This window comes from Cyprinus carpio, chromosome A5, assembly GCF_018340385.1.
Source record: "Cyprinus carpio isolate SPL01 chromosome A5, ASM1834038v1, whole genome shotgun sequence".
NCBI lineage: Eukaryota > Metazoa > Chordata > Actinopteri > Cypriniformes > Cyprinidae > Cyprinus > Cyprinus carpio.
This window is the reverse complement of record NC_056576.1, coordinates 14,155,343-14,169,736: the sequence shown is the minus strand read 5'-3', so window position 1 is coordinate 14,169,736 and position 14,394 is coordinate 14,155,343. Positions and strand designations below refer to the sequence as shown.

Below are 14,394 nucleotides of genomic sequence, written 5' to 3'. Positions count from 1 at the left end.
CATATTTACATATATTAATTTATAAAAAAAAAAAAAAAAAACTCCCCAGAAAAAAGGGCACTTTCTCTCAAAGAAGAAACAGGGCAGGTGCTCAAGCCCCCTTTGATGTCTATGTGTGCATGTGCCTGCTGCCCTGAATAAACTATATAGCCTAATTCAGTCACTTTGCAAGAGCATGACTGAAGCAAAAAAACAGCGTGTGTTGCTTTAAGAGAGGGATGGGCGTGGCTTCGGGCGCAATGACCTCAGCGAGGTAGAGTTTCTATTCAGTTCGCGTTACCAAAACACCTGTAGGCGCTCAGTAGGGGAGATATCGATTACACGAGTTTGCGGAACCATTTTTGAATAATTTTACAACCAAGTTTGTTTCACGCTGTGCTTTGACCTGACCTAAAGAGAGCAGCGATAGGGCTGGTGTGCCGAATATGGGGCTTCTTGCGAGTCGGGATGTGTTTTCGTGGCTGCTGGTGGCATCTGTTTTCCAGGTGTCGAGTGTGCGTTTGGCGACGGCCAGTTACCTGTGCACTGCGTACCTGAACATTTCCTATACAAACCCTCAAACAAACCTAACCACCTGGTTTCGAGACGAGATGGGGTTGTATGGGCAAGACTCTCCCCAAACTTCTGTAGTGGGGAATGTGTATTTAGCCGATCCGATCTTCGGCTGTGAAGATGACACCGTTTATCGCCGACCGAACGACTCCAGGGGCTGGATCGCCTTAATCCGGCGCGGAAACGGATGCACTTTCACCGATAAAATTAACGTCGCGGCCATGAACGGAGCTGCCGCTGCTATCATTTTCAACGACTACGGGTCAGAAAACCGGGTCATTCAGATGTCCCACCCAGGTAGGTGATCCAAGGGGGTCATTACGACAAGATGGGGTGCTGAACATTTTCAGACGGGGTCCCGGATAGGTTTTAGTATGTGTATATATGCAAGTGTTGCCTTGGCTCTTATTATTCTGATCAATTCTGGCCTCTATTAGTTGGTCCAGTAATACTCTAAAACTTGACAGCTGATAGGAGAAGAGCGCACACTCTGCTCTCGCCTGTCCAAGATATATAAAGAAACTGGACTAGAACCACATTTTAGAGCTGGTGCGATCTGGTTTTTAAAGCACAAATCCCATTTTTTTTAAAGCTGGTGCGAGGGAGAAATCTGGTTTTTAAAAGGGACACAAAATCCACGTTGTGGGAGCACCAGAGGGAGAAAATTCACGTTGTGTCATGGTCACAGCGGGGTATTACACTAATATAAAAGATTAAAAAGCTTCCACATTTAAATGAGTGATACTAGATAAGTATAAAAACTAGTGGTGGCCATAATCTTTCCTGAAGGTCATTTGAATTCTGCCGACATTTGTTCAATAGACTGATGACATGTGCTGCACTAATAAACGCGTTTTTAAACTAAGTCACGTTGTACTCCGTCATGTCATAAAAATGGAAACGGGTGCTGGCGTCTGCAGCAGTGTATACTGTGCTGCATGCGCTGAATTAAAATGACAGCGCATTCCTGTTCGCGGTAAAAATTAACATGGATTGAAGGTGCAGTAATTTCACCGGTAAATGCTGGCTTGTGTTAGTAAAAAGACATGATATAGGCCTATGCACTTTTATGGAAGCAGAAAAACAAAAGATTGTAATAGTACAGTTCTGGTTTAATTTTAAATATTTTTATACACATTAAAATATTTATAATTTTATTAAAATATTTATATAATGTAAAATTAATAATTAAAATATATATATTAATCATTAAAATAATAATTATAATTTATATTTTATTCATTTTAATGAACAGCCGCGCATAAAATTAAACTAAATTAAAATGACAAAAAATTAATTCAAAATAAAATATAACAAAAATTATAATTTATATTTTATTCATTTTAATGCATAAAATTAAACTAAATTAAAATGATAATCGTTGCCTTGTCAAATAACTAAAATAAAATAAGTTATTTCAGTTTGTTATTTAACCAAATCTGTTTTTATGGCTAGTTAACTGTAATAACCCTGGTAGATTGTGATATTGTTCATTATATTTTTTGTCATGCTCATGCAAACAAGTAATTTTTCCATCATTTGGAGTAGAAAATTTAAGAATTCAGAACTCAAGAGTCAAGAGGCATTTATTTGTCATTTGCATAGTTAACACTGGGGAAAACTGGGCATTGAAATGCTTGTGACAAGGCTCAGACATACAGTGACAATAACAAGACATAAAAGACATAGATGTACATGTAGAACACTGAGCTTTTTGAGAGACTTCAGTGCCCATAGACAGAAAAGACACGAACAGAGCATTATATACAAATAAGTGGCAGTAACAGATACAATAAAGGTAGGCAGTGTTAAGAGTTATAAGTATTCATAAGAAGTCCTGAGGTACTAATATGCTTATTTGGGTAGAGCGGTGTCTAAATTGTATTTGTAGAGTGACGCAGAGCTACATGAAGGAAAATTAAAGTGGCAATGCAGATGCAATAAATAAACTTAAGAGCAGCACACATTCCGATTGTATTCCTGAGTAGAGCAATGTCCAAGATGTCATTGTAAAGTGTCATAGAGCTACATGAAGGAATATTAAAAAGTGGCAGTGCAAGTACAATAAAAGTAAACATAAGAGCAGCATGTATTCCGGTTTTAGATGAAGGATAGCTGGTTGGAACTCACATCTCCTTAAACAAACTCTGTCCTTCACCACTGTTTAAGACTCAAGTGTCTCGTGCATCACACAAGTTTGCCTAATTTCCTCTCACTTAATTTAAAACATATTAGTAAACATGTTTAATGGTCTCAACCATCAGGTTGCTAAGTGCCACGGTGTGTGTTTTGGTTTGTGCATGTGTGCTGCCCATGTTTTCAGCATTATCTGTGTATTTCTAGGCACGAGCATCGTTGCGGTCATGATTGGTGACTTCCGTGGGATGGAGCTGGTCCAGCTGCTAGAAAAGGGTGTGCCCGTTTCCATAGCAATAGAGGTTGGGAAACAGCACGGTCTCTGGATGAGTCACTATTCAGTGTTTTTCGTCTCTATCTCCTTCTTCATCGTTACTGCGGTGACTGTTGGATACTTCATCATCTACTCCGCACGGAGACTGAACAGCCTCAGACAGCAAAACCGCAAGCAGGTACAGCTCTACATTTGTGTAGATGGCGCTAATTAGATGGGCTTTAAACAACAATCCTGGTAATGTACTGTGGTAACCACAGTTTCACTCAAAATCACATTATGGCAGTAATTACAATGCAATAAAACTGTATTAACTTCCTTATAGACAGTAGACTACATCCTTATAGACAGAAATAAAACTAAGTGAATATTGATAAGATTGACTAGCAAAACAAACACAAAAAAAATTATTTTTTAAAAATAAAAAACTAATACCATAATTTTTTGCATAAATAAACCATGGCTACCTTTTGTAAATTATTATATAGGGAAGTGTAGTGGGCTGTCGGACTTGAACTGCCATTCACAGGGTGGTCAGTAGGATTTTCTAAAAGAAACTAATACTTTTATTCGACAAGGATGCATTAAATTGATCAAAATTACAGCACAGGATTTATAATGTTGAAAAAAAATTTATCAAAAATATACACTTCAAATATAAACTTTCAATTCAAAAAATAAACTCAAAAAAAAACATCAAAAAAATTTAACAACTGTCTTTATCATTGGTAATGATAAGAAATGTTTCTAATGGGTCATGTGACACTGAAGACTGGAGTAATGGCTGCTGAAAATTCAGATTTGCCATCACAGGAATAAATTACTTTTAAAAATATTTTAAAATGGAAAGCAGTTATTTCCACTGTAATAATATTTCACAGTATTACTGTTTTTATTGTTTTTTTATCAAATAAATGCAGACTTAGTGAGCATAAGAAACTTCTTTCAGATACATTTAAAAGTATTACTGACCCCAATCAAACAGTAGTTACTGTTTCTTAGGGTTTGTACAAGTATATAAAGTTTTGCACTTTAAGATCATATCAGTTGCCATGTAAATGCAAATTTTGGTAACCAAAGAGTGACAACCACATTTAAATGTAGAGTGAATTACTTCAAATGCAATATAAAGTAATTCACCAACATTGGAACTGAGAAAAATAACTTATGGCGATGTAATATGGTTTAAAAATTGGCATGGTTGATGAGAAAATTCAAGACGTTCTATATAATGTGATGTTGTAGTAACTTGATATCATTGATATACGCTGTTCATAAGCCAAAGCTTTTAGAGATAGTTGCTTCCAACCATATTGTGGTCTGTTATTAATTGGGATTTCACCAGTGTACTTGCACCTCATTCGGACTTGTTTATTAAATAACATTGTTGTGACAGTTGTGATAAGGCTTTACTGTTTATCAAAGTTGCCATCTGATAGTCAGTGTCATTATTTTAACAGGTGTCATTCACAGCTAAAACAAGAACAAAAGGCCATTGACTTTAGTTCCTCGTTTATACTGACGGTAGTTGATCTGCCCTGCAATTGATTGTATAAACAGGACTATTTGAGAGTGTTACTAAATATGAATTTCAAAACACAAATACTTCTAACTGGTTGATCTGGTTTTACATTACTGGGTTCTGAGATCATACATTTTATTTCAGCCCTAATGTCATCACTGTATGTGAATGAGTTTGGTTCTAAAGTGGCATTAGGTTTGAGTTTAGTATCAAGGAAATGTTTGATTTTGGATGAAGTTTAACTAAAAACACAACCTGTTCCTCTTTAGACACACACACACAGACTGGATTTTTTTTTTCAATTGCTACTGATGAAATTATACTGGGAATTGTTTTTTCAAAGGGAAATACCATGAAATATTTAAGCATATGACAGCCAAAAGGGATTACTGTGCTCAAAAAGTACCTGTTCCGGTTGTTTGTTATTTTCCTAAAATAAAACGGGAAGAAAAGAATAAAAGGAAAGTAAGTGGTTAAGTAAAAGGACAAGATGCTTTGCCAGTTGAGCTTTATAGTCAACTTTGAGTCATTGCCTGGTTAATGCGTGGTTTTTGCTTTGTAACATCAGGAAATCAGACCTTCCTTTCTTAGTATGCTGCGCAGCTTCTTGTCTGAGCTCTTGTCATCGCAATACTGCTGTCACGCACTGTTGTCCGGACTTCCAGCCTACATGACTAATGTTGCCCATACACAGAACGACTTTCAAAGTTGTCAAATTGCCATTTTTTCAACACTATACAACTGTCTATCACCACCAATATAATTTCCAGTCAAAACACATTTCACACTACAAAACTTGGATTGCAGACAGATCTAGAAATTGTAACTATAAATGGTTAAATATCTCTCGGGCATCAGTGACACATGGGTGCTTCTCTAAGAAGCTTGGTTAAGACCTTTTTTTGTGGCATTTTTGCCTTTATTATGATAGGACAGTGAGTAGATAGGACGTGAAGTGGGAGAGAGAGGGGGGCGGGATTGGGAAAGTTCTGAGAGCTGGGACTCGAGCAACAGAGCTATATATATCAGCACGCTGCCCACAAGGCAATTTGCGCATTTTTGATCATTCAGACATAGTGATCGTCATTCCTGTGAATGAGCACCATGTATTTTTTTTTTTTTTTTTTTGACTTTTGTCTGCAGTCATTAAGTGTCGTCAAGCTGCTAAAATTGTATAGAAAATGGGCAAAACAAGCCTCTGCAGCCGATCTAGAACAAAACAGTCAACCACAGAGGGTCCATGTAACATTCCTCTGTCACTCCAGTGCTTTAATGTTGGCCATTATGACTGCCATTGAAAGTGAACAGTAGGTGTATGTTCCCTCCTACCACTTACAGCTAGCAAATACAACAGTTGTGCTTCCTTCACAATGAGGTACAAAGTCATTTTCTAGAACCTTCACCCTCTCTGTTCCTCTGCGGGCTGCCAACCTTCTCCCTGATCTGCTGAGACTTTTGCAACTTTTAAGACACAGCTGAATAACTAATTTACAGTCATAAAGGCAATTCCTGTTAACTCATTATAAAAAAGAAAGTGAAATCACATTCTGTCCTTCTTTTCTGTATTTTACTTCTGCTCTAGCTTATGTACTAACCATTGTATGCTTTAAACTACAAACACTGACTCTTATGATAAATTGCTTACAATGTCCCTTATTTCTACATCTGCTAAGTGAATAGATTTAAGGGAATGAACATGAATTTTTTATATGTATATGTAACTACAAGTTTAAAGGTATTTAGTGAATCAGAATTCTGGAGTTAGAGCAGAAGATGTGATCTGCAGGGCTGAACAGTGGTTTAAAGAGTGATGGGCTGGGTAAGAGTAGCCTAATTGACTGAGTTTGGGTTTGTGTGAGGAATAAAAATGACTATCTTCTTCCAACTGACTCTCACAACGTTAGAATTTTGTCTTTTACATTCATGGAATTCACTGTGTTACTCATATGTTTTCAGATAACACTGGTTGAATGGAAAAATCAGAAAGGGCTCCAAGAAATACAGTTTTTAAAGGCCTGTAAGGCGTACAAAGAGGGTGGACTGTCAAGAGTTTTAGATTTACATTTTGCTGCTGGTGAACCATCAGTCGTCAATCTGTGAAACATGTTTACCGACAAACAAATTGCTTCCGAGATAGTTTATTAGCATGAGTTCGCTGGTATTTGAGATTTTGTCTCCATTGTTGGGCATTAGTATGATGTTTATTTCCTCACGAAAACATTTGTGTGGTCTTGCATAAATGCATGTAGACAGTTTGGTGTAATTAGTTTATAGATTTTAGTCAGGATAGCACCATATTTGATTTTTGACAGGAGTGAAAATGAGGTTGTGAGGTATAGAGGAACAGTGTGTTTAGTGGTTTGTGCTGTTTAACAACATATCACTTGTTCAGCTGACGAAACATCTTTCTGAAAACTTTCCATAGAACAGTTTTGAAACTTGTGAGTTGTGAAACTTGTGAGTTGTGAAAATTATATGATCTATGCCCTTTATTCAATGTGTGCCATTGTGAAGACTGTAAATTTATCCCTCATAGCACTGTTTTCATCTGTGTTAAATTCATTACGTCATCTAATCGGACTAATGTTTATAGTGTAGTTCTTGGTACATGTTCTGTTATAGAAATTAAAATATTGAATAAAAATCAGTTATACCAATTTAATATAATGGGGAGGGGAAAGGGGAAAAAATTCAAGACAAGGTCTTGAGACATGTTTTTTTTTTTTTTAAATAAATAAATGTAACTTCTTTTAAAGGAGTAGTTCACTTTCAAATTAAAATTTCCTTGTGCCAGTACTGTCTCTCTGTGGAAAGCACACACAGGGTTGAGAAGGTCTGCCGTTTAGTCTGTGAACACATGCTTGTACACACACAAACACACACACACACACACTGAAGAGTTTAATGTGAGCATCTCTGGGGAGAGTTACTCGAGCCAGGCAGGGATGTCTATGCCTGTTATATAAACCTTTTCCATTCATTGCTAAATATTTTGTGAGGTCGAATACAACATGTCTATTTAAATTCTATAACTGCTGCCCTGTTTTAATATACACAATGCTTTTTTGGGAATTTTAGAAATGAGAGATGGACTTCATAAAAAAAAAGAGAGAGAGAAGAGTATTTGTGATCTTTTTCTCATTGGGATTTTCTTGTATAACAGGAAAGTTGTGCCCCAGTTTCATAAGCATTCATAAAGTGGTTCATTATGAAACCTAACCAGCAGTCAGGTTTCTTTTCGTGTCTGGAATGTGAAAGTTTTGAAACTGGATTGATTCATCTCTTTTGTATGTGTAAATGTGGTTTAACTCGAGGTTCTTTTTTTAATTTAATGTATTGACATTCATACATTAAGTGTGTCTCCAGTGTCTGCATTCTTGTTGCGGTGACTATATGTGTGAATCATCTGAGTGAATGAATCATCATTCACTTACTGTGGGATAAGATCCTTTTTTGTAAAAGTTCAATTTAAATTTCACTTTATATTTACTTAATCCTTATCTTATATGTTCTTTGTTGTAGGTGTTTGTGTAGCAGAGCAAGCACATCTGAGCACACTTTGTGTTGATACTCGCGTTACAGTTCTAAAGTATTCATGCACTTCCTGAAAAACCAGTGAGACCAGACCAAAAACACCAAGACAAGCGCACATACCAAGCTGTGTTTGTCTGTTCTCTTTTTTCAGAAAAAGTTGAAGGCTGAAGCAAAGAAGGCGATTGGCCAGCTGCAGGTCCGCACACTGAGACAAGGGGATCAGGTACATCAGAACTTTTTGTGTGCACATGTAAATACAGACGAATGAACTTCTTTTGATATTTGTGTGTTCTGATTGGCTTTGTGTTTTGTGATATATATATATATATATATATATATATATATATATATATATATATATATATATATATATATATATATAAATATGTGCGTATAAAAAAATATTGATTTCTCAATTTTAATTGATTCTCATTTTTATGAAATTATATCGATTTATAAATCCCAAGAATCGATTATTCTAGTCCGTCAGATATTGAACGGAACATTGTAGCGCACCTCCCTTCCAATAAATTTCAGTAAGCTTTGTGATTTGTTAGTTTTGATATGAAACAAAGTCAGATTTCAGATTCTGTCCATTTTATTACAGTATTCAAATATTAAATGCCATTTTGGCGCTGTTTAATGTGGAGTGACAGTTCTGTGAACTGATCATCTCCTTTGCTTTAAATTTACGTAGTTAAAGCATGAAATAAACATGAATGAACATCTGAAGCTATGTTAAAATAAAGAGGACAACTTACTGAAATCCATATCCTGTCTCATGTAATCACTCAATCAGTGTTTCAACTGCGGAAAGACAACAATAGCTTGTAATGTCACATTTACCACAAAAAAAAAAAACATATTCGTGACCATGAACTCATTAGTCAGCTAGAAAAAATTAACTCTAGAAGATAGCATGTTTGCTTAATATGCACAATATAACATATTCATTATAACTTTTACTGTTCTTCAATGTTTAATTTATGTTTGAAAAAAATCAGTCAAGTTTTTGTCACAACCACTACTTAAATGTTTAAAAAAATGAATTGGAGTAGAAATATAATAATGTAATTTCAAGTTAAAGTATTATAACTTTAATACTATAACAACTTTATTGAGTATATTTTAAGTGTTTGTATACAAATCAGCAAATTTCAACCTTCCATATTATTGACTCAGGTCAATTTTACAGCATTAGATGAGAGATTTTTTTTTCCATTGGTAAAAAAAAATGCCATGTCCTGTACCTCATATATATCCAAAATAATCGATATTGAATTGAGAAATCAGATCGAATTGAGAGATTGTGAAGGAAAATCAAATTGAATTGTGAAATTTGTGTCAAAACCCAGCCCTTGTATATATGTGTGTGTGTGTGTTTTGTAAGTTTTTGTGGGTTTTCTTTATTTGCAAGTGCTTGTGGGTTTCATTTTCCTGTTGCTGTCTTCCGAAAATAATAATTTTTAGGCCATATATGTAACATAAGAATGTTTGGACAGTGCATTATTGAGTCAAAGTCTGGAATACATCATAAAGTATAGTATAAAAAGTTTTTTTGTACAGACAAAACATAAAAGATTCTTTTTAATGGCTTATTATCAGCAGGATAACTGCAGATGTACAAAAACTCAAAGAACCTTTGGTTTGAACAATGTTGTGATGATTTGTGTGTGTTTGTTTTACAGGAGACTGGCCCTGATGCTGATGCCTGTGCAGTGTGTATTGAGTTGTATAAACCAGGAGATGTACTAACAGTTCTCACATGCAAGTATGTCTCTCAGTCTTTCACTCCGTTCTGTTCTCCCTCAATCATTGTTTTCACTATAAATCAGAATTTTTCTTGTCTTCCTGGTCTTCATTTTCATTTTGCTGTACGGTTGTGTTTTTGTATTTGCAGTCATTTCTTCCATAAATCTTGCATAGAGCCATGGCTACTGGAGCACAGAACCTGCCCAATGTGCAAGTGTGACATTCTTAAAGCCCTTGGAGTTGAGGTGAGTTTTCACACTAAGAGTGAAGACCAGTGTTCCACTTCATTAAGCTAGCAAATTAATCTGTAGTCTTTTTCAGTTCCATACGTTTATGTGAGACATAAAAAAGTTGAGTTTAAAAAATACGGGGGGCAAGAAAGCTCACCTCGCTGCAAATGAAAAAACACATGCAAATATAAAAAATGCCAGCAAATTAAGAAAACACCTTGACAACACATGCTGCAAATACTCACAATTTGGTTGAGTTGTATTTGCAGTGCATTTCTGTATTTGGTTGTTGCGAGCATTAGCAGCACATAATGTCAAACTGATGAAGATGTTTTCTTAATTTGCTGTTGCTTCTTCTATTTGCATGTGTTTTCTTAAGTTGCAGTGCACTGAGCTCTCTCGTAAAAAAAAGACATTTATGAATTAATTTACTTTTTTCAACCATTCTTATCAGAAGCCATTTTTATTCATTTAACCAACCAACAAACTGCATGCAGAGGATGGTAGGTTATCCAAAGCAGAGGACCAGAGGCAGGGTGTAATGTAAAAAAATAGTGCCTTAATGCTTTTCGGATACTACATGATAAGGGATAATTTTTCAGGTTTCGGACACAGTTAACACAGTACAACAATAAAAAGATTTTATCTTCTGAACAGTTAAAATGCAAACAAACAAGTAACTGTTTCCTCTTCTCTCAGTTTCAGTTTAAAATGTAAGCATGGCAATACAAATTCTTGAAAAATTGCAAAATAAAGAACATAACAATACTAAGCATTATTATTAAAAAAGGATAAGGAGACAAGGCCAAATTCTCTCTCTTCCTCATGTGGTAGGAAAAGAGAAACAGACGTTCAAAAGCTTTGGTGAAATCCAGGTTTCATGTGAGACATGTCATGTGTATGGAGCGTTTGAGTTCTGAGTCATGCTGTTTGTGTTGACTAATGTCGCTGCTGGGAGAGATATTGTGTTCTTTGTTCTTTGGTCACCTTCATAAATGAAGTCATTTATTGTGCCTGTGAGTGAAGGTAGATAGAGCACCATCATCAGTGACACACCTCAGCTCAATGTTTGTTTGGTACATATCCAGGCAGTAAAATGCTTTTTCCTGAAACTATATATGCATTTTGAAAAATGACAAGACAGAATTTAAGATTTATTTTGTTAAATACTTTTATTCAGCAAGAATGCATTAAAGTGATTAAAAGTGACAGTACAGACATTTTTCATGTTGCATAAGATTTCTACTTCACTTAAATGTTGTTCTTTTGAACTTTCTATTGATCAAAGGATCCTGAAAAAAAGATCACGGTTTCCACAAAATATTAGGCGGGACGACTGTTTTAGTTCAACATTAATACTAAGAAATATTTCTTTGGCACCAAATCAGCATTTTAGATCGATTTCTGAAGGATCATGTAACACTGAAGCCTGGAGTAATGATGCTGAAAATGTAACTTTACCATCACAGTAGTAAATTACATTTTATGAAATAGTAGAAAACAGCTATTTTGAATTGTTGCAGAAACTACCTTACTTTAGATCAAATTATTGCAACAATACCAAAAAAAATAAGTATATATATATGTATATATATGTATATGTATATATATATATATATATATATATATATATATATATATATATATATATATATATATATATATATATATAGTATATATATATGTGTGTGTGTATATATATATATATGTGTGTGTGTGTGTTTTTTTTTTTTTTTTTTATATATGTGTATATGTATGTGTGTGTATATATATATATTACTGACCCCAAACTTTTTTACGGTAGTGTATATTATTGTGACAATATTTTACACATTTACACAGCTATGCAATTCAATATACATATATGTAATTTAAATTATATTTAAAAAAAAAAAAAAATATTACTGTATTGTCTTGACTTACTACAGAAACATTGCTATTTTTAATGGGCTGTGGTGGTATTTGGCTATTTGCTGCAGTGAGACATAACTGGGAAGCTTAGTCCTGCTCACTTTGATGAAAATATCTGACAGATTGGGCAGCAGACCCATGGTGTTACATTCTGTGGCCATACTGTCCTTTATAAGTTTCTTTGAGCCTGACCTGATGCTTTCGATGGTGCACCTGTGGGCCTCATTAACTTCCACAAGCAGTGATATGGAAAAAATTTCATTACTGTGTTCTTGTGTTCTTGTTGTCACACTAGCTAGTTTTAACCATAAAACACATCTTTTTACTACTTTTAGATGTTTTGTGTTTGGAGTGAGAAAATAATGACTGTTTCATCTGTCAGTCAGGCGGAAATTGTTGTCGTCTCTATTGTCCTGCTGGTATTTAATCTCAGGCCTAAAATAAGGCAGCTTGTTCTATAAGGACTGGATATAGGCTGGCAGTATACTAGAAAGACTGGGTTGATACCCTAGGGATAGACGGTTCTGAACACCAGAGCAACTCCTACTGTGTGTTTCTTGCACCTTGGAAGCTTACCTTTGTTCTGCCTGTTCCAAAGAATCTCCTTGACCCAAGGTGACAAAAGCAGCACTTCTGTTATAAGAGGTGTTCATGAAAAAGTGGTGTTGGTAGGTAATTATGCCTGATGTGTCCACATCTTGACTGTCCTATCATGAACCTTGATTACAGTAAATTGAGTGGGTCCTCTGTCACTTGTTGTTATTATAAAGATTGGTCTCACAGAAACTGGACTGTTGCTTAGTCACCATGCCTTTCATATACAGAAAGCGGGAGAATTAGGTCAGTTTGTTCTTCCTCCTTTGGCAGTGTGTATTTAGCAGGCTGATATTATTCCTTCCCCCTTCAAGTCCAAGTCTATAATTGGAGGAATGTTCTAGTTTTCTGTGCTGAACATTTAATCAATTCACACACAAATTTGGCCAGATATTTGCTGAAATGTTATTTCTCTCTCTTGTAGATGGATGAAGAGGAGCAGCCACAGATTTCAGTGCAAGATTTCAGATCTTTTTCTACCTCTGAGGAACTGCACAGTGAGACAGTGTCACATACACACAGTGAGACTGCATCCTCTGGATATGCATCCATGCATGGAAATGAGCACCTCGGCCCTGCTGAAGGCTCACAAAATGGTATGAAATAATGCACACAATCACATTGCCCCTAATATTTAGGAACACACTCACAACTTGTTGTGGTTATACTACTTACCTTTCACATACAAATGTACAGAAAGGCAGAGTGACTGTGCTGAATGTCACACTTTAATGTTAATAGAGTCGTAGAAACATGTTAGTATACATAAACATGTTAATTGTGAGTGTGAATAACAGGACACAATGGTAGAGTACTATATATCTGTTCCACCAGGAATTTTTTTTTGCGGCCCAAAATTGAATTTGCCTAGGCTTTTCTTAAAAGTGGTGGTGAGAAAATGAATAGGAAAGGATATTTCTGGAACCAGTGTTGATATTAGTCTTTTGGTCTGATTGGTTTGCAGGTGTGCAAGAGGAGCAGTTGGATGTGTCGCCCCACTATGATAATCTTGCCTTCGAGAGTGACGTTCACAGCCAGAGTGAAGTCAGGACCTGAGCAGCACAAGCAAACACTGATACAATGCACTCATACAGATGAATGAAGGGTTTTTGATTTGAGGACTTTAACAAAGAACCACTGAGCCCTTTACTGATTAGTTTCTGACTAAGTGCCTATAAAAAAAAATTCTCTCTCTCTCTCTCTGTGTGTGTGTGTGTGTGTGTGTGTGTGTGTGTGTGTGTGTGTGTGTGTGTGTGTGTGTGAGTGACTCTTTTTCTCTGTGGGTGATCACACTGATTTCTGGGTCAATCAGAGGTCACATTTTAATTGTGGGAATTATGATTTCTGATTCTGGGTGTAATTCCCTTTGTAGTTTTGTTCAGGCTTTGAGGCTCTCGGCCTTCTATAAGTGTAATAATGAGCAGCTGTGGATACTCAGAGAGAGACACACAGTGCTCCACCTGCTGTAAATCAGTGGACTTGCTGTACTTTCCCCCTCTTTTCGTAGCTTAATAAATTATATTGTTCCAGTTTTGATGGAAATTGTCAATTTCAGAAGTATTGTGCCTTACACACACTTATGTATGTGTGGAAATATATATATATCACTCACTGCATAGACATAATAGGGATGGTTTAAAGGGAAAAAGTTCTCTTGATTTGAATATTTAAATAAGTGATGAAGTATTTCCTTACTCTTTCAAATAAATAAGTCTGACATTAAAATTAACATTGTAAATAAAATATTTTATGAAATTGTCCGCTTGTGTGATTATTCTTATTCAGTTATTACATTTATTAGTTTGCTTTAACGATTCTCAAATGTGTGCTTTTCCGCCGATGATAAAAACAAAAAACTCAAATATGACTCTACAGCGCTATCAAGTAGA

At 35.6% G+C, this 14,394-nt stretch overlaps 1 protein-coding gene across 1 annotated transcript; it reads left to right on the top strand.

Annotated features, from left to right (window-relative positions):
- Positions 1 to 258: 258 nt before the first annotated feature.
- On the top strand, positions 259 to 14,263 carry LOC109084591 (E3 ubiquitin-protein ligase RNF128-like). Its single transcript, XM_042754234.1, has 7 exons — positions 259 to 849; positions 2,896 to 3,140; positions 8,170 to 8,241; positions 9,707 to 9,789; positions 9,919 to 10,015; positions 12,930 to 13,101; positions 13,470 to 14,263. Exons 1-7 carry the CDS (start codon positions 426 to 428, stop codon positions 13,559 to 13,561), a joined length of 1,185 nt encoding a protein of 394 aa, XP_042610168.1. The 5' UTR covers positions 259 to 425; the 3' UTR covers positions 13,562 to 14,263.
- The last annotated feature ends 131 nt before the right edge of the window (positions 14,264 to 14,394 follow it).

Coding starts and splice junctions, on each gene's coding strand:
- LOC109084591 (XM_042754234.1), top strand. CDS start 426: ATGGGGCTTCTTGCGAGTCGGGATGTGTTTTCGTGGCTGCTGGTGGCA. Junction 8,242..9,706: donor CACTGAGACAAGGGGATCAG/GTACATCAGAAC, acceptor TTTGTTTTACAG/GAGACTGGCCCTGATGCTGA. Junction 9,790..9,918: donor CTAACAGTTCTCACATGCAA/GTATGTCTCTCA, acceptor TTGTATTTGCAG/TCATTTCTTCCATAAATCTT.